At 43.2% G+C, this 20,699-nt stretch overlaps 2 protein-coding genes across 3 annotated transcripts in view; one reads left to right on the forward strand and one right to left on the reverse strand.

Moving 5' to 3' along the window:
* Positions 1 to 12,173, forward strand: part of LOC107118347 (claw keratin-like) — a 23,810-nt gene extending 11,637 nt beyond the window's left edge. The window contains exons 1-2 of one of the 2 annotated variants that reach the window (XM_015420679.1): positions 9,493 to 9,527; positions 11,387 to 12,173. In XM_015420679.1, coding sequence (XP_015276165.1) covers positions 11,405 to 11,935 — 531 coding nt within the window. In that variant the 5' untranslated portion in view covers positions 9,493 to 9,527; positions 11,387 to 11,404 and the 3' untranslated portion in view covers positions 11,936 to 12,173. Of the gene's footprint in view, positions 1 to 9,492; positions 9,528 to 11,386 lie in introns of those variants that run through there. The other variant, XM_015420671.1, reaches the window with a different exon arrangement.
* Positions 12,174 to 16,094: 3,921 nt separating this feature from the next.
* Positions 16,095 to 19,436, reverse strand: LOC107118267 (claw keratin-like). The gene is made up of 2 exons (XM_015420575.1): positions 19,401 to 19,436; positions 16,095 to 16,917 (listed from the first exon to the last, which is right to left on the reverse strand). The coding sequence occupies exon 2, from the start codon at positions 16,897 to 16,899 to the stop codon at positions 16,348 to 16,350; it is 552 nt and encodes a 183-aa protein (XP_015276061.1). The 5' UTR covers positions 16,900 to 16,917; positions 19,401 to 19,436; the 3' UTR covers positions 16,095 to 16,347.
* Between the last annotated feature and the right edge of the window lie 1,263 nt (positions 19,437 to 20,699).

Genomic DNA, 20,699 nt, shown 5'->3' on the forward strand with positions numbered 1-20,699 from the left:
AGGAAGGAAGGAAGGAAGGAAGGAAGGAAGGAAGGAAGGAAGGAAGGAAGGAAGGAAGGAAGGAAGGAAGATCAGAGGGCTGCAGTGGGAAAGTGCAATACAGGGGCAGAAAATTTTATTCCACTAATGGATGTGTCTTCCATTAATGTAAAGTTTAGTTTGGATCCATCCATAAGATTTTTAAAAATCAGTAACATCCGTCTCAAGTAGTAAAACCCTTTGATATAAAGCTTAAAAAGCATCAGTCAACCAATTAAATCAGCAGTGTTAAACCACTGGATCCATAAAACATGCCATAAAAGCTTCCTTAAATGCCTCAGGAGGCAAGTAACCAGGAAGGTTAAGACATAATAATGTTACCATAGTGCAGTTCAAATCCTGAATGAATAAAAGTGTCTCTGTCTGATGGGGAAATAGGGACCTGTGCTTGGATATAACTAAACTGAATATATAGCTGGGAAAAAAAAACGTTTCTGGTGGAAATTCTTGAGTTTTGAATTTTATTTATTTATTATATTTATTTATTTTTGCTTATAGTCCCCCCCACGCACACAGCAGGGCTCAGCGTGGGTAACAACAGGTACGAGCAACATATTAAGAACATAAGAGAAGCCAATGTTGGATCAGGCCAATGGCCCATCCATTCCAAGACTCTGTCACACAGTGGCAAACATACCAGGTGCCATCAGGAGGTCCAGCAGTGGGGCCAGAACACTAGAAGCTCTCCCATTGTTGCCCCCCCCCAGCACCAAAAATACAGAGCATCGCTTTCCCCAGACTGAGCGTTCCTATCTATACCTTGTTGCTAATAGCCACTAATGGATCTCTGCTCCATATGTTTATACAATTCCCCCTTGAAGCCATCCATGCTTGTAGCTGCCACCACCTCCTTTGGCAGTGAATTCCATGTGTTAATCACTCTTTGGGTGAATAAGTACTTCCTTTTATCCATTCGAACCCGACCGCTCATTGAGTGCCCATGAGTTCTTGTATTGTGAGAAAAGGAGAAAAGTACTTCTTCCTTTACCTGCTCTATCCCATGCATAATCTTGTAAACCTTGATCATGTCACCCCTCAGCCGTCATTTTTCCAAGCTAAAGAGCCCCAAGCGCTTTAACCTTTCTTCATAGGGAAAATGTTCCAATCCATTGATCATTCTAGTTCCCCTTTTTTGCACTTTCCCCAATGCTATATTATCCTTTTTGAGGTGTGGTGACCGAAATTGCACACAGCATTCCAAATAAGGTTGCACCATCGATTTATACAGGGACATTATGATACTGGCTGATTTGTTTTCAATTCCCTTCCCTTCCCGCCCACCCAGCAGTTCGAAAGCAATTAGTTGCAAGTAGATAAATGGGTACCCACCCTTAGTAGGGTGGGGGGCACCCTGCCTGATGTGGTGATCGATGGCGGCGGCGGCGGACGAGACATCGGCTCCAGAGATCGGAGGTGGCGTGGTGCGGCGAGGCGGCGGCAGTGGCAGCAGCAAGCCACTACGACTGACGGGGCAATCCCTGCTGGCCGGGAGAGAGGAAAACATCAGGGCGGCTGCCGGTGAGATGGGCGCATCATGATGACGTTGGACGCTGGCGCAGCGGAGCCGGAAGGACGTTGCTGGGGCCAGAAGAAGACGTGAATCGTGCGCCCCGAAAGAAGAACTACCGCCAAATCATGGGAGCCCGCCGGGGACGAGCAGAGTGCCGAGCCGATCGAAGTACCGAGTGCCGAGCCAAGAACGAACATTCCAACCACCACCACCACAAGGGTGCTGATAGGTAACCCCACCCCTACAAACTCTGTGGCCCTAGTTAGGGAAAAATTGTGTGACTAGCACCACTTGTAAGCCGCTCTGAGACCCCTTGAGAAAGAGGGTTCGAGCGGGATATAAAGTCTAAAGTTAAATAAATAAATAAATAATAAATAATCCCCAGCATAGCATTGACCTTTTTTATTGCAGTTGCACACTGTGTCGACATTTTCATTGAGTTATCTACTACAACTCCAAGATCTCTTTCTTGGTCAGTCTCTGCCAGTTCACCCCTTCAACATGTATTTCTAGTTAGGATTTTTGGCCCCAATGTGCATCACTTTGCACTTGACCACATTGAACCCCATTTGCCACGTTGACACCTACTCACCGATCCTCAACAGATCTCTTTGAAGTGCCTCTCAATCCTCCCTGGTTTTCGCCACCCAGAACAATTTCATGTCATCCACAAATTTAGCCAATCTTCTGCTTACTCCCAACTCGAAATAATTAATGAACAAGTTAAAAAGCATCGGACCCAGTACTGATCCCTACGGTACCCTCCACAGAGAAAATTGCCCATTTATACTCTCTGTTTCCTATTAATTAGCCAGTTTTTGATCCACAAGAGGACTCAATTTTAATGCAGAATGGGGGGAGAAACTGGATTTAAAAGAAGGTTGAATTAGATTTTAGTGCAGAATTGCTTGGAGGGTACCGGGGTGAACATGGATTATAAGAACAGTGTAGAAAGGGCCAATAAACTACAGATATTTAGTCCAATGTGCATGACAGCTGAGCAGCTCCTTGCTATATGAATGATAGACTATTTCACCTGCATGAAACACCAATATTGGCATACATCTTTAATGTAATGCCATCTATAAAGTAATGTCAGACAGTTTTATGTTATGCTGACATTAACCAAAGTACTCAATATATAAGAACATAAGAGAAGCCAATGTTGGATCAGGCCAATGGCCCCTCCAGTCCAACAGTCTCTATCACACAGTGGCCAAAAATACCAGGGGCCATCAGGAGGTCCACCAGTGGGGCCAGGACACTAGAAGCCCTCCCACTGTTGCCCCCCCCCCAAGCACCAAGAATACAGAGCATCACTTGCTCCAGACTGAGAGTTCCTATCTATACCTTGTGGCTAATAGCCACTGATGGACCTCTGCTCCATATGTTTTCCCAATTCCCTATTGTAGCCACCACCACCTCCTATGGCAGTGAATTCCACGTGTTAAGCACTCTTTGGGTGAAGAAGTACTTCCTTTTATCTGTTCTAACCCAACTGCTCAACAATTTCATGGAGTGTCCACGACTTTATAGATTTTGTTCCTACTTGTATTTGTGATTTCTTTTGAGCAATCACATTTTCATTTCACCTTCTAGACATGTTCTGTGTACCCTAATACCTTCAAGATCTCAACAAATTCAACAACAGAATTTGATGCCCTAAAGTACACCATTCTATGCACAAAAATATTTAGAGGCTTAAAATAAAAAAGGGCAGACTTCTAGTTTTTCATTTGCTAGAACTGAAATCTTGTCCAAAGCTTGTCTTCCATTTTTAGCCTGAGTTGCTCCCGATATATTATTTCACCTTCTTTTAAGGTCATCTTAAACACCCTCTATCCAGCTTGCCAGATTACCTGATAATTTAGCATATCAAAATTGCTTATTAAAAATAAGTGCCATTAATGTAGAAACAGTGGGTGTCAACTCCTTTTCAAATCTGTTCCATGTAGTCATCAGTGCATACTTATTTGGATTTGGGTTTTGATCTTCTCCTAAATAATCTGTTTCCTTTTTTTTGTAAACATTTTATTTTTAGGATATATTCAACACAGTTCAACATTTGTATTACAATTCTTATCCCTTCATATCCTACCCTCCTCCCTTTCCCCCCCTATATATGGCTTCCCACAGTGCTACAACCTCCTGCATAATCCTTAGGTTACTCTTAAGTACTCCTCTTTATCTTCACATATTCAACAGGTAACTTGTTTTTTCACAATTCTCTATACTCAATAGTTATCAAAGCAAAATAGTCTCTCACATCCCAGTATTTTTCCAAATATTCTTTTAAGTCTTTTAAGTCTTTCCAGTCTTCAGAAAAGTCTTCTGCTGCCATATTATTCAGTTTCCTTGTCATTTTATCCATTTCAACCATAAAAAGTAGTTTTTTGATCCATTCTCCAATTCCAGGAACTTCCTCCTGTTCCAACTTTGTGCATATGTCATTCTGGCAGTCACAATCATGTACCACATAAGCGTCCTTTTCGCCACATTGACCTCTTCCATTTTAATCTGTTTCCTGATACTATCATGTTGTCTGAAGCACTGTCAAATCTATCTGCTTTGTTTTCCATTTCTCCTAATCCTGTTTATACCAGTATCAAATATTGATTTTGATTTGATTTATTTAATTTGTATCCCGCCCTCCCAGCCAGGGTCAGCTCATATATTCATTAGTTTAGAAACTTGATAACTTTATTTTCTGTGTAAGGTTGTTTATCCAATTCCCTCTCATAAGAACATAAGAAAAGCCAGTGTTGGATCAGGCCAATGGCTCATCCAGTCCACCACCAATTGGCCAAAAATACAAGGTTCTGTTTATACCAGTACCAAATATTCATTAGTTTAGAAGCTTGCTAACTTTTTCTTTTCTGGATAAGGTGGTAAGAGAACACACTTCATTCTTGGGGCTTGCCTTACCCCTCTTGGAATTCTAGCTTTTCTTTTTTGTATTTCCTGAAAAAACTGAACATCAGTTTTCTGAATTTTAAGTAATAAATTATCGGGGGATAATAGTGAACTGGCCCTACAAATGGAACAAAACATTTGGCAACATTTTAAAGACTTATTCAGCCTAGACAAAATACATTTAGTTTGACTGTCTTCTAAAATCTGGTTCTCCATTCCATATTACTGTTATTATACTATTCAGTGCCAAATCTCCAATAGTTTCCAAAAAAAAACCCACCCCTATGTAACTAATATTCTGGGATTTTCATTTCAATCCTCTTAACTTAGTTATTCATAATTTATCATCTTACTGGATATTAAGTATGAAAACAATTTATCTGTCTGAGCTGAATTTGTTTCCTGAAATGAAGTGTAGTAAGATTCTGCACAACACCAAGAAAGCCTTTAATCTAAAGGTTATTAGAATGGGGGGGGTACAAAAATGACATCGTCAGTATAGGTCATGAGCTTTGTCTGTGTGCTCTGATGTTTAATCCTGTAATTTGTTGCAATACTCCTGGCAAGAACATAAAAACATAAATACCATTGAAGTGGTAAAAGTGGATATCCTTGCCTGACTTGTCCCCCCAGATCAAATGGAGCAACTTGAAATTCATTGACCACATTTGAGGCAATATAACAGATGTTTATCCATTCTTGAAATTTCATTCTAGAGCCAAATCTTTACCAATTCCTGGTCCAGGAAAACAAAAACAAAACAAAGAAACAGAACAGCCAATCTAGTCAAACACTAGGGATGGGCATGAACCACGAACCAAACCAAAACCTACATGAACCGGGGGCTGGTTTACAAACCAAATCACTTCATAGAAGTTCATAGCCCCTGCTTTCTGCCCCTCACATTTTTGTGTGCGGAGCAGAAAGCAAGGGTTCTCCCAGCAAAAAGTGGTGGAGAACAGAAATTAGTGGTTTAAATTGTTCCAAGCCATTTAAACCCCTGCTTTCTGCTCCTGATTAAAAACAGCCGAGTGGTTGGAAGCAGAAAGCAGGGATATAAATGGCTCAGAGTCATTTAAACACCTGCTTTCTGCTCTCTGACACATCTTTTTTTTAAAAAAATGAAAAATAGAAAGCAGGGGTTTAAATGGCTCAAAGCTTCACAAACTGCCTTCAAAATTAGGGGAAGTTTTCAGTTCATGAATCATGAACCAGACAATATTTGCCATAAACTTATGTTCATGAGCTGGTTCATGCCCATCCCTTTCAAACACTTTTCTGCATCCAAAAGGTAAAGGACTGTGGGGTTCTTATTTACATGTACCAGATCTAAGAGATTTCTTAATCTTCCCCTTTGAGAATCCTATTTGTACCTTTACAACTCATCTCCCTCCAAAGTGAATCATACAGCCTCTTCAAATCTGTAGCCAATTCCTCTACCATTATTCTACTGAGTTCATTAGAAAAGCAGTTACAACCAGGAACTGTATTTTTTTCCCTTAATGAGTTAATAGACATTTTGATCTCCTCAACAGAGATAGGATTGTTCAACTGTATTTTATCTTAGGAATGTTTACATTTTGAAATAAATGATTAATCTCAGGTTCTGAAAAATTTATGAAGAGTACAAGATTGTTTGTTAAAATCCATAATTATCTCAATGATCTGTTACTAATCACAAACCTGATATTGCATCTGAGACTTAACTATAGCAAACCTGTATGAATCTATTCCCCCACCCCCCTGACAATAAGTATGTTGGACTTGCAAATTAGCACAGGTGGGCTTCTGAAAATTATCATTTGGGAAGGAAGGAAGGAAGGAAGGAAGGAAGGAAGGAAGGAAGGAAGGAAGGAAGGAAGGAAGGAAGGAAGGAAGGATCTAACCACCTGACTTTCCACAATGTTTCATTTGTAGTCCAGGATTGGTGAGAAAACTACAATAGAGCACATTGACAGGAAATACTTTGGATTAGATGGCATGGAATTTCATCTAAAAGGAAACAGTGAGGAAAACTTGACATTTTTGAAAGAAAATTCAAGGATAATTGAGGGAATCCAAAATAGCTTGGAACAACACTCTAAGAGAGGTCCATCCCACCCAGCAGGCCTCCATTATGGAATACTGGACAGTAAAACATGTAACACATGCAAACCATTTGAAAAAAATGCCTACAGAAATTCATGTGGGAAACGTGTGGGCATGCTGAGATTCAGTTCTATATAATTTTCACATTCTTTGAACTGTAACTTTCTCATTAACACTTCCTTCTGATGGTGATAATTCTGTGTCAGAAGAGGACATCATTAAAATGCTGATATTTATCTTGCATTTCTGGCTTGTATTCAAAGAAATCAAATCTTTTTGAGGAAGAAAATCATTTTATTCTGTTGAGTACAAGCAAACACCTTGGTAATGTTGTGGCTATTATCAGATTTAATACTGAATGAAATTCTAGGCTATTATTTGAGACTAGACTAATCCTAAAGAGCTTCCTTTCATGTGGATATTCCTGAATGGCATCAACCCTCAAGGTAAATGTGGGCTTTTGGAAAAGCACAAGCAGACTGAACTCGTACCCAAAGCCCATTCTCTACCTCACAACTGCTTTCATCTCCATCAGCAATGGCCAGCATGACACCCAACCATATGAAACAGTGTTCAACTGAATTATGACAATGGTCCTTTCCGCACTTGGATTTCATCCCTGGTTTTATCAGAGTTCAACTTTCTACACAATACCTTGCATTTTTCCCTGGTTATGACAGCATCCGTTTATCCTGGGACAAGTGTGGGGCGAAACTGGGGTGACTTCAATATAATATGGAAATAAAAAATACCCTGAGGTAATTGCAGGGATGACCCTGAATGTAGTGTAGAATGTAAGTTCAGGGACAGGGTTGAACCAGGATTTAAGGCATAATGCAGAAAGGACCAATGAAGATTTAAACCAAAAATGCATAAATCATGGCCAAATACATTAGCAACAATCAAATGGATTGAGTATGTGTGTTTGATTCCATGTGAAAGTCTGGGGATGGGAGGAAGGACACATAGAGGTGCACCTTATATGATGGTTCCCAATAGAATTCTTCAGCACTTTGTTCTACACATAAGCAATGGCAGGGGCTTGGATCATATGAGTCTTGGATCTATGGAAATACACTCCTCTGCTGCAGGAACTGGTGGCAGCGACAAGCATAGAAAGCTTCAAGAGGGGACTGGATAGACATATGGAGCAGAGGTCCAACAGTGACTATTAGCCACAAGGTATAGATGGAGCTGCGGTGGCTCAAGTGGTTAAGACGCTGAACTGCAGGCTGTGGAAGGTCAGTAGTTCAGCGGTTCAAGACCCGGGTGCCGCAAGACAGGGTGAGCAGAGCTCCTGTCTCTAGTTCCAGCTCCTGCCAACCTAGCAGTTCGAAAGCAAGAAATTGCAAGTAGATAAATAGGGACCACTTCGGTGGGAAGGTAACAGCGTTCCATGTGCCTTGGTGTTTAGTCATGCCGGCCATATGACCACGGAAACGTCTTCGGTCAAGCGCTGGCTCTTCGGCTTTGAAATGGAGATGAGCACCGCAACCCTAGAGTCGGATTCGACTGGCTTTCGAGCAAGGGAACCTTTACCTTTTATAGATGGAATACTATGTCTGGGGCAGTGATGCTCTGGATTCTTGGTGCTTGGGGGGCAACAGTGGGAAGATGTCATCTGCTTCTGGATATACTTTTGAGAGATCTAGAGAAAATACCTTCATTAAGTGGGTCGATCTGATAAATCTTGAAAAAAGTGTTGGGCTGATTAATAGGTTTCCAGTGGAGACAAATATTCAAGGAAAGTTGAAGAAGAGAGCAAGAGTTTCAACAAGAATGGTAAGATTATTCAGTGGGTTTCATTATGAATCAAAAGAATTAGAGCACCGTAGTACTATATTAGAGTAATAATTAGAGCAAGAGCTTGTGTAATAATAAAAAAGGAAGAGAACAATGCTTTTTGTTCACCTTTAGCAGTTCCTCTTCCCATGCAAATTTCTTTTTGTGGAACAAAAGATGGACATAAAAGACAGAAGTGGGGGGAAAATAGAATCCCTGTGGGATATCAGTCTCAGTCTGTAAGCCAAATGAAGTCTGGTTCATATATGTATTCATTCAACATTATGTTTAAAATTACAACTATTTGTCATGTTATTCTCAGCCTATGGCCAGTATCAAAATTAAAATGAAGTTTACTCATATCCCCCCCCCCTTCACTTGATTACTCAGCTCCAAAGAATTTTCAGCCAAGTGTTGGATTTAATATAGTGTAGAATAAACTTCTGGGACTAATAGTTCTGCACTTGAGGATTAGTTAGATCCAGAAGGGCTCAATAACACATGAAAGTCTACCAGGGGAGAAAACAGACCAGGGGAGAGGCGATCCTTGATTTGGTCCTAAGTAACACTCAAGGCTTGGTGAGAGATGTAAAAGTAAAATTTCCAAGTTAAACACACATAACTTTCAGAGTTTTGTCATATCAATTGCTTATATATTTCATAGAAATAGTGTGTGTTCATAAAAATGCCATGAAATGCCATAAAATTGCATCAACACAACACTTTGCCACCCACAAGTTGGGGGGGGGGAATCTGTGTGAACGGAATGATAGATCAGAATCTCTGGCAGGAACGAGATGGTATTCAGTTATTTTGAAGGAAGTTAAATGCCCTCAGAATTCCCACAAAGATAACTGCTGGGAAGGAACAAACAGGCCAAATATCTTGCAGAAGAATGAACACGAGAAGATCAAAGTGTCGGAAATTATAAGAGGCATTTCGTGGTGCTGACATGACTCTCAACCTCTTCGTTGATGCTTGTCACTCATTAAAGTAATTCTTGATGCCGTACACAAATTAGTTTGTGTCGCTTGTGCATTAAAGCCTCCGGCACAAAGGGGTGAATACAAATCCATTGAGGGGGCAGCAGGGGACACAGACGAGATCATATAAAAAGGCTCCCTAGGCTCGGATCTTCCAACAGCTTCACCAGACGCTTCTTCCTTCTTTCGACTTCTGTTCTTTGGAGACGTTGGTAAGTGACATCTTAAAAAAAAAACACTGATGCAATTCCAGTGGAATTCAGGGTGATTTAACTTTGATGGCAAGCTTCTTTCTCTTAAATTATGTGTATTTGTTGCATATGGAGATTCAATAATATAATTTCCATTTGCTAGGTCATAGAGTCTGACTGGACTTTGATTGGGGTGGATCCAGTCTTCCTTCCAGGATCCTTCTTCCTGTTTAAAGGGCTCATTCTCGAACTGAGGAGCAACTTGGGTTGGAAAAAGTCTCCTTAAACTGGATGAAGGATTCAACCTTTGGTCAGTAGAGTGTAGGATCAACTCCACTGATATTGCGTGGTCCATATCATTCTCCACCTTTTTAACATAACCAACACATTTTTCTTCTCCCTTCTGCCTTTCAAGGGTCCTTGCTTATATCCAGAATAAAGCTTTGTTGGTCTTAAAGGTGCCACTGGACTCAAGCTTAGTTCTCGCATCTATCTGCTGCTATCCACAGGTCTTAACAACCATTTTAATCCCATCTTAGCTAAACTTATCACTAAGTTACTTATGCACGTTGACTCTAATTACCCCTTCCTGCCAACTCCGACCTCACCCTCTCTCTCTACCTATATTTAATGGTTGCAGAGGTCTTGCTTCAATGTATATGAAGATGTGTGCATGCACACAAATGGTAATATCCAGAATTAAACTCTGTTGGTCTTAAAGGTGTCACTGGATTCAAACTTTGTTCTACTGCTTCAGAACAAAATGGTTACCCACCTGAATATATGAGAAGGGCAACAACAAAGGAAAGTCATACTTTACATAGTTTTGAAACATGAGCATGGCCTTTTGGCTGAGGCTGTGATGGGATGGAGGTCTAAGACATTCTTTAACTATATATTGGTTAGTTCATATGGTTTTGAAAAGAAGGGCAATGCTGGGTGTTAACCTGTTATGAGGAAAGGGTTCTTCTTTTTGTTGATGAGCCCAGGAATGGTCATTTGGTGGCCCTTCACAAATTCCCTTGACTATTTATGAATGGGTTTTGATGGTTCATAGGCACCAGTCATCTTTTGGGAGGACAATCGCAGTGGGTGAGAAGAGAAACTGCTGGCCAGGATTATACAAATCTTTGGCTAGATACTGTGAATGAGAGTTTCACAGATGCTCTAAGTAAATTATTTTACTCTTAATTTTTGAAGCCCTCTTGGCCGGCAGAGATGACATGTGCTGTGCTGTTCTATACTCATGTCTTTTTTGACCAATGAGAGGGATGCATTCCAGAGCTGCTAACCTCCAAGAGGGGAATGGTGATTTCCTAGAATGATAACTTATCTCCAGCCAGCAGAGATCAGTTCCCTTGGAGACAATGGCTGCATTAGAAGGGTGGATTTTATTGCATTACACCTGTGCTGAGTTCCCTCCTCTTCCCAAACTCTATCCTTCCCAGGTTCTACCCCCAAATCTCTGGGATTTCCAAATTTGGACTTGGAAAGGGGCTAATAGTCTCCTTGAGATAGCACTGATAAGTTATCCAGTGAAATAGTGTGGTTAAGTAATGTTAGATGAACACCCTGCTGTATGGGTACACCATTGTTGAACCCATGAACTGGGGACGCAGATTTCTGCTCAGTTCCAGATCAAGGTGCACCTGGAAATTCAAACTGGCAAAAGATGAAATCCATAATATAACAGGGTAGAATCGATGGAGGTTTCTGTCTTTCAGGTCAGATGAGCGATGAATAAGTGAACAGTAGAAAGTCAAGAAATGTGAGATTATCTTTGAGAGTTAAGATGAAGATATGCAAATGTTGCTTGGGGGCCATGAAGAATGGGAAAATAAGAATAACCACAACTGCTGCCTCCTTATGTTTTGTTTCAGATTCACCTCCATCAAACAATGTCTGGCTACTGTGGTCCTGAGTTTACTGTCCCATCTATTGCCTCCACCCCAAGAGTTGGCTTTGGATCTGCAGGGCTCGGCTTGGGAGCTCTTGGCTGTGGATACGGAGGTCTTGGCTTTGCACATGGAGGTCTTGGCCTTGCACATGGAGGTCTAGGTTATGGTTTTGGCTATGGGTATGGCCCTGCTGTGGCTGAAACTTCTGGCAGTCTTGGAACCCTGGCTGGAGTCAGTCCTTCCTGCATCAACCAGATCCCACCTGCAGAAGTCGTGGTCCAGCCACCCCCCACTGTCTTGACCATCCCAGGACCCATCCTTTCTGCTACTGGGGAACCAGTTTCTGTGGGTGGCAATGCTCCATGTGCCATTAGTGGCACTGGGGTGGCAGGAGCAGGCTTCTATGGGGGGCTAGGGGGCCATTATGGAGGCTGGGGCTGGGGTTCTGGTTATGGCCTGAGGAGGGGTACATTGCTTGGAAGAAGGGCTCTACTGGGACGTCGTGGCAGCATCTGTGGATTCCCCTACTGAACCTGAGAAGACTGATACACAATCTTGGTAAGGATCAGGAATTGGAAGATGAGACCCATCATGGAGTTTCAAAAGTTAAGCTTGCCGAAACATCTTTAAACTGAAGAACTCTTGTATGAACTCTCCATCTTTTCTTCTACACGTCTACGAAGTATGCTGGTATTCTTTGGCTGTTTCATTTCCCTCTCCTTGTGTAACTGTTCTCCTTGATTCTTTGTTCCATTAAAGCTCAGTCTGCATCCTAGCATCTGCGTCTTGGTTTTGCTTGTAAAAGTGCTAGATACTTACACTATGCACAGAATTCCTTTGATCGTCTAGAAATTCATCAGGTAACTTGGCCTTGAAGAGACCAGTAACTCTTGTGAAGGGTAAGAAGTTTAGGCATTAGGCAACCACAATGAGGGATGGTTCCAGTGTCCTTTATATCATCACAAGGGATGCCCATGGCTTGTCTTCTTTGCTGATGAGCCTGAACAGCTCTGTGAAAGAACATAGAGTCCCTGACCTTGCTGTACCACATTCATAGAAAGAACAATTATAGCAGGCATATGTTCTGGATGACTCTGGTCCGGCCTGAGTCTTTCTTTATATATAACTGAATAGTGGGGTGGCACTTTCTGAACATTCCACATGCTCCTAAATCAGTTGGCTCCATGATGTGTCACTCAGAACCTGTCCTATCCACTGGTTGCATTGCCTGAGTCCTGCCCACAGTGCGCTCCATCAGCCATTGGCCTGTCAGCTGCCACTCCAGCCACTGTTTCCTGCCAGAATATGCTCCCTCTCCTGAGGAAGACACTTTGCCTGCTTGGCTCCTCTGTGGGACTAACTTTTCCCTCAGTGGCTGTTGGTAGGCAAGATAATGCAGCTGCAGGTCATCGGATCGTTGACTGGCCAAGCACCTGGAATGACTGTCTTTTCTTCTCCTTTGTCTTAAGCCATCCACTCTAAGAGGCGTCACTGTTAGAAAACATTATATCAGTTGCCCAACACTTAATTCTATTCTCTTGACTCATTAAGTAACTGGCAGTTTCTAGCATCTTCCAGGAAACTATGTGTCTTGTTGTCTTGTCGGCTCATGCTCCAAGCCCCTCTTAGGGTATATAAAGAGAACATCTGCCCATTGTTCTCTCTCTCTCTTGTCTCCTGCCTACCTAACCCTACCCTATCTAGCCGACTTCATTTGTAGCGCTGTCTGAAGTCCACCACGTGTGCTGCAGGCCATCACACAATATCTTCCCTAGTATTTTCCTTATTTTTTTGCTGCAGGATCACCTCGTTGCATCAGACAGGTAGGGTATCACCCCACCAATGATACATCCTGCTCATGCAACTGTTTCTGTACTATTCTAATTTCCTAGTTCTATATTGTTTGAGTGTGTGATTGTGTTTTTTTATTGTATGTGTGTGTGAATCATCTAGTAAAAGAAATCGTATTTAAGTTCTAGTCTCCTGGTCTATTTCTGGGGATCTGAATAAACTGGACTTTGATATACAAAGGTCATTACTCCCTTAAAACCTATTGCCACAATATTCATAATTCCCCATCCCCTAACAGTCAGGTTAGAACAGATTAAAGGAAGTACTTCTTCCCCCAAAGAGTGATTAACACACGGAATTCACGGCCACAGGAGGTGGTGGCAGCTACAAGCATGGATGGCTTCAAGAGGGAATTAGATAAACATATGGAGCAGAGGTCCATCAGTAGATATTAACCACAAGGTATAGATAGGAACTCTCATTCTGGGGCAAGTGATGCTCTGTATTCTTGGTGCTTGGGGGGGGCAATAGGGGGAGGGCGTCTAGTGTTCCGGCTCCACTGCTGGACGTCCTGATGGAATCTGGTATTATTGACCATTGGCCTGATCCAACATTGGCTTCTCTTATGTTCATATGTTCTTACGCTTTTCCCACACCCCAAGACTAGGTGGTTCATCAAGCAGTATTGTTTCCATTTTGATTAAATTAGCAATCTATTAGTCTTCTGGACCCCGGGGAACTAATCAGGATCCCAATCCAATGCCTAGTTTACATGTAGAAGAAACCTCCAGCCTCTTTTGTCCAGTCTTGGGAATTCATTATCACATTCCCAAAGCAACATTATCTTAGCCCTGAGTTATCCCATAATAGCCCTGATTAATCTCATCAATTCTTTGTTCATATTAGCAAGTCCTCTGGACACATTTTTGGGTAGAACTAGCCCAGCATAACTGCAGTACATGTTATCTCAGACACCCATTAACAGTATTCTGGATCCTTCCTTTCAGTTAAACGCTGGTCATTTTGCTGTTTCTGCTTCTTCAAGGACCTCACAGGAAAGGAAGCTATCACCTCAGTCCCTGCTATTATCTGCTACTCTCTTTATTTCCATAGATCTTGTATGTGTATATGTTTCATGTGTGCGGCCTGAATATCCTTTAATAAAACAGTCTCTATTTTACCTTTGGACTGGTTATTAAGAGCTCTCTTAAAGGGAAAAATCCCCATAAACATTGATCAGTGCTATTACCCCACCTCTTGCTGTGGCCTACCATTTGACTAATTTCCCCCAGAAACTAAAGTCAGCTATTCAGCTTCTTAATTCAAAGCTAGTAGGGGGTAACACTATTATCCTGCAAAGCACAAAGATGTAAGGATTTAATCTGTTGTTGTGTTTCAGAATGAATCTCTTCACAACTTTTCCCTCCCCACAATCTTTTTGTTTCATTGTCCTTACGTGTGTGTGTGTGTGTGAGAGAGAGAGAGAGAGAGAGAGACAGAGAGACAGAGAGAGAGAGAGAGAGAGATTGGATTTATACCCCGCCCTTCACTACCCAAAGGAGTCTCAAAGCGGCTTACAAAATCCTTTCCCTTCCCCTCCTCACAACAGACACTCGGTGAGGTAGGTGGGGCTGAGAGAGCTCTGACAGAAATGGCTCTTTTTCAAGGACAGATGTCCCAGAACTATGGCTTGCCCAAGGTAATCCAGCAGCTGCAAGTGGAGGAGTGGGGAATCAAACCCGGTTCTCCCAGATTAGAGTCGTGCACTTAACCAGTACACCAAATGGTAGAATAGTCACTTCCAGGGCTCTTTTTGTAGCAGGAAGTCCTTTGCATATTAGGTGACACACCCCAAATGTAGCCAATCCTCCAAGAGCTTACAGAGCTCTTCTTACAGGGGCTACTGTAAGCTCTTAGTAGATTGCTACAAAAAGAGCCCTGGATTTGCCTCCTGTTTAGGAGGGGGGAAAAAACCAATCAAGGGGAGGGACTGGATATCATCAAAACACTTCACCAAACATCCATTGCCATCTCTGTGGGACTGAATGTTCATATTTTTCTAGCAACTGAGGTTAATAGTCCTCATCATGGGAGAATGAAGCTAAATAACATCATTCCTTTTAAAAGATGCTTTGCACAGGAGGTTGTGGAATAGCCTAGACCAGGGTCTCCAACCTTTTTTCAGCCTCTGAACACCTCTTGAATTCTTGACACAGGGTGATGGGTGCAGCCTCAAAATGGCTGCCGCAAAATGGCTGCTGCAGGGGGTGGAGCCAGCCGCAAAGTGGGTGCCATAATTTACTTTCCATTATACAGTGAAACTTTTTATTTGTCCGTGGAATGTACATAAGCCCACTGGAACTCTGAAAAGAGAGGCTGTTGAAAGACAGATTTCATTCCGTTTCTCCCCCGTTCCCTAGTTCTTGGCTTATATGTTTCTCACATGATGCTCAACTCTTATAATGCTTTCTGCCCTGGCTGGGAGGGCTTCACTTTGATCTGTCATGAGCTTGGGTTTCAATCCCAAAGTGTATTGCTGTGCATGTTTCCTTAAATTCAATCAAGGTGTGTGCGCCAACATCTTCATGGCCCAATGAATATATCTCAGTAGCCATCTATACTGCCTCTTCCTAGAAGGTGGTCAAATAGTCATCAGTATGCTGCCAATTTCTCTCCAAAAAGTGAACTCATCTAATCTTTGCTTGAAATCTGATGAGTTTTTTGTTTCAATCCCCCCCCAAAAAATGATAATGTCCCCACTTAATCTCCCCTAAACCCAATTAGATGTGGAAAACCAGAATGGCCAATGAAACTCTAACAGGTGGAGATAATTCTGGGTGTGCTATAAATAATTAGCACTTTCAGGAGCAAAACCAAGACACAAATGTTAGAATGCAGAGCTTTAATGAAAATGGGAAAGGAATTAAGTAAAATCAAGAAGCAGGAAATGAACAAGACAAAGAATATCAACATTCTTCTTAGACTTGTAGTGTTCAGAAAACAAAGAGGTAGCAGGGATTGATGTCCAATTCTCATGCAGGAGTTCTTGAATTCAGTGATGTTTCTTCAAGTTTAGCATTTTGAACTCATCGTTGGATCTCGTCTTCACATTCCTAATCATTACCATGACGATGGATACATTCTCCTCAGGTTCAACAGGGGGATGAACAGATACTGGCACGACGTCCCAGCAGAGCCCTGTTTCCAAGGATCCCACCCTGCCTCAGGCCAAAACGAGAACCCGATCCCAGGCCTCCATAAAGGCCTCCTAGCCCCCCATAGTAGCCTGCTCCGGCCACCCCAGTACCACTAATGGCACATGGAGCATTGCCTCCCACAGAAACTGGTTCCCCAGTAGCAGAAAGGATGGGTCCTGGGATGGTCAAGACAGTAGGAGGTGGCTGGACCACGACTTCTGCAGGTGGGATCTGGTTGATGCAGGAAGGGCTGACTCCAGCCAGGGTCCCGAGACTCCCAGAAGTTTCAGCTACAGCAGGACCATAGCCATAGCCAAGACCATAACCTAGACCTCCATGTACAAGGCCAAGACCTCCATGTGCAAGGCCAAGACCTCCATATCCAGAGCTAAGACCTCCATATCCACAGCCAAGAGCTCCCAAGCCGAGCCCTGCAGATCCAAACCCAACTCTTGGGGTGGAGGCAATAGATGGGACAGCAAACTGTGGACCACAGTAGCCAGCCATTACTTGAAGGAGAGGTATCTGAAATATAACATTAAGGAAAGGAGTAAGGGGAAGGCACAAAAAACAGTGGGTAATGAAAGGGAATAACTTACCTACAGTGATGAGGATATTGCATAGTACTTAATGCTCTTTGGACTTGGATATCCTTGTTCTTATACTTGATCAGTCATAAAATGTACTAGATCACCTTGGACTTGTTTTGGCTGCTTAGGCTAAACTAACTGAGAGAGATGTTATAAGGATAGCAGATGTGAGGGTAATGAAGTGGAGGAGGAGGAGGAGGAGTAAGAGGAGGAGTAAGAGGAAGAGGAGGAGATTGGATTTATACCCCACCCTTCAGTCGAAGTCTCAGAGTGGCTTACAACCTCCTTTCCCTTTCCCTCCCCACAACAGACACCTTGTGAGGCAGGTGGGACTGAGAGAGATCTTTCAAGGACTGCTCTTGAGAGTACATCTCTGAGAGAACTTGTGACTGTTGGAGTCTCAGAGCAGCTTACAATCTCCTTCCCCTTCCCCTCCCCACAACAGACACCCTGTGAGGTAGGTGGGGCTGAGAGAGCTCTCTGGAGAACTGCCCTTGAGAGAACAGCCCTGAAAGAATTGAAGACTGACCCAAGGTTACTCCAGCACCTGCATGTGTAGGAGTGGGGAATCAAACCTGGTTCTCCCAGATAAGAGCCCGTGCTGCTAACCACTACACCAAGCTGGCTATACAGGATTAGGCAATTACTGTGAGCCTGAAGAAGTTTGGGGATTCGTTTCAGACCTTCCTTTTTGCTTGTTTCATATAGTTTTGGTGAGATTAACTGTGTCAACCTAGTCCTGAGGAGTTGATTAGACCCTAACTGGCGATTGCTGGGTTAGCTGAAGTTAAGTGCTTGCTGATCAATGAGACTGGTAAACTACCTTAAAGCATCTGAGGATGAAAGAACCATGCACTCCTGGCTGATTGGTTCCTGGGGGCTGGGAGAAGGTTAAATTCAGCCCCGGTCACACGGGAAGTTTTGGCCCGCAAGAGCGATGGATTGGGGGCGCAGCAAACGGGTGCGATCACACCACAACATCTGGTAAGCGGCGTGCATCTGTCCCCAATCCGTCCCTTCAGGGCGAAAACGCCGGAAAAACCTAGGAAATAATAGCACCAACCTGAAACGCCGCAGCAAGCGTGGCCATGGGATTGCTGGTGCGTCTGTCTTCAGGAGCATTTGAGGTTCCCAGCTGAACTGCGCATGCGCACACATGCGCAGCCGGCTGCCTCGCTCTCCCTTCCGTGGCTTCCCCTTCGGCATTTGATCATGCCAGGGAGCAACTGCATGGCGGCTCAGGGGATCTGTCTGATCCCGCCACCGTGTGTCTCTTTTGGTGCAGCTCTAAAAAGCCATACTTTGGCCACATCAATTTCCCCTGTGTGACCGGGGCCTTCTTTAGTTCTGGGAATCAGCACTTGAGCCTTTACATGGATGCTTGTGGGATGATTAGATTCGAGTTCAATAGCACCACAGAGGCCAATAGATTTTTTTTAAGATTTAAGATTTCTAGAGTCAAAGGTCCCTTCATCAGATACAAGTAGCTCACTCATATCTCACAAAGGGAGCTTTCACTCTCGCAAGCTTATATCCTGAAATTGTGTTGGTCTCTATGGTGCTACCAATGGCCCCTCTAAGCTGTGGAGTCTTGTGAGCAAAAATTCTACTTTGTGAGCTACTGGCATGAAAGTTTTGAGTGAGCCATTTGGCTACCCCATACATTAGTTTGCTCTGGAGACATCCTTCCTGATCTAAGGAAAAAATGTGTGAGCCGGAGGCTAAAAAACTATGAGCTCGCTCACACTAACTCAGCTTAGAGGGAACACTGGGAGCTACTGGACTCAAATGTAACAGTTGTACAGCAGACCAACATGTTTACCCTCTGAAACTATTTTTTGCAGATTGATAAAGTAGACGGGGAACAGATATTACACACAAGCTCAGAAGAGTATGGTGAAGCAAGGCGTGGGGATCTGAAAAGCCAAATTCCAGGAGGACGTTAGAAAAAGAATTTGGGAAGCATCCCCAGTGGAAGCAGCCCTTTATGTGTAGCAATAAAGGTAAAGGTAAAGGTTCCCTTGCTCGAAAGCCAGTCGAGTCTGACTCTAGGGTTGCAGTGCTCATCTCCATTTCAAAGCCGAAGAGCCAGCGCTGTCTGAAGACATTTCCGTGGTCATGTGGCCGTCATGACTAAACACCAGGGTGCACGGAACACTGTTCCCTTCCCACCAAAGTGGTACCTATTTATCTACTTGCAATTTCTTGCTTTCGAACTGCTAGGTTGGCAGGAGCTGGAACTAGAGACGGGAGCTCACTCCGTCATACGGCACCCCTGGGTCTCGAACTGCTGAACTACTGACCTTCCACAGCCTGCAGTTCACCGTCTTAACCACTTGAGCCACCGCAGCTCCTAAGGTAGCAATAGGAGTAGAGAATTTGTAAAAGAAGTGGGTGCTGCAACACAAGATAGCTTACCTGCTTGTCGAAGGCGGAGAAGCGCAGGCAAAGAGTGTCAGGTGAAGCTGCTGGAAGAGTGGAAGCTACTCCGAGCTTTTATACAGTTTTGACAGTGTCCCTAGTGATTAAATTAATCCCCTTTCAGCCTGGATTTATAATTACCTCCTGAGCAAGGCATCTGCAGGATGTTTGACTCAAATTAGTTTAATAAGTGCAGTGAGTCAGGCACAGAACTCAGACATTGTCAGCTTGGAAAATAAAGATGAAAAAAATCCCGCTGGGAATGTCATGCACATTAGAGATGTCACCAAATTTTTCCCCAACAAGGCACCTACTTGTTCCAGATGGCTCAACAGAGTCTGGGATCACTTTATTAGAAAAGATCACAGACTGCTTACATGGATCAGAGATCTATCCCAAAGTACCAACTTTCACAGAGAAATGGTTTCCATTTATGGAATTCATTGCAGCGACAGATCTTCAACCACACAATTCTACATATCTAAAACTTTTATACGTGTAACTACTTCTTCTACCTCCTCTCTTACAATGTCTGGTCATAACCTTGTATACAATCTTTAAGTTCTGCAATACTTAACACATGTCCTGTGTTCTCTAACCTTCATCTTTCTAGTCACTATAGTATTGCCTTTTAGAATATCATTTCTGTTTGTTTGAGTTACTACTTACCTTTAAATTTCTCCATTATGAAGCTTGTATTTTCTTGAACTCTAATCTGTAATGTTGATGTTAATGTTCTGCATTGTTTAACTTTTAACTTTCAATAATTTTTTAAAAAAAGAGATGTCACCAAATTTTTGCCCACAATGTCACTTTGGAGGTTTTCTGCAAGGTAAGCATGTATAGGTGTGGGGTCTTTAGGAGGACCCAACCCCCCACCAATCTGATTGGTCCCCAAATGCAGCTGCCTAGGCTGTAACACTGGCCCCGGTCACGTGGGAGAATTTGTCCCACAAAATGGACAGATTGAGGGCGCATCAAACGGGCGCGATCATACGGCAACATCTGGGAAGCATAGCGCACCCGTCTCCAACCTGTACTATCGGCCCGAAGAAGCGGATTTAAAAGGCACTGGGGAAAAGATAGTAGCTTCCGGTAAATGCGCGGCATGGGTGGGTATCTGATTGGAGATGCACCGGTAGCCCGTAGCATCCACCAGCCGTCCGCGACCCACGCATGCGCAGTAACGCAGTACTGCCGTGTTGCCTCGCTGGGATTACGCTGTTGCCTCCCTGGTGTGATCGGCTGCCGACGGCCTGAGGACAGATCCGCAGGGGACTGTAAGATCATGCTCCC

This window comes from Gekko japonicus, unplaced genomic scaffold (genome assembly GCF_001447785.1).
Source record: "Gekko japonicus isolate JY-2015 unplaced genomic scaffold, Gekko_japonicus_V1.1 scaffold426, whole genome shotgun sequence".
Taxonomy (NCBI): domain Eukaryota; kingdom Metazoa; phylum Chordata; class Lepidosauria; order Squamata; family Gekkonidae; genus Gekko; species Gekko japonicus.

What these genes read in the sequence shown, in the direction of transcription:
- LOC107118267 (XM_015420575.1), bottom strand. Translation starts at nt 16,899, where the DNA reads ATGGCTGGCTACTGTGGTCCACAGTTTGCTGTCCCATCTATTGCCTCC.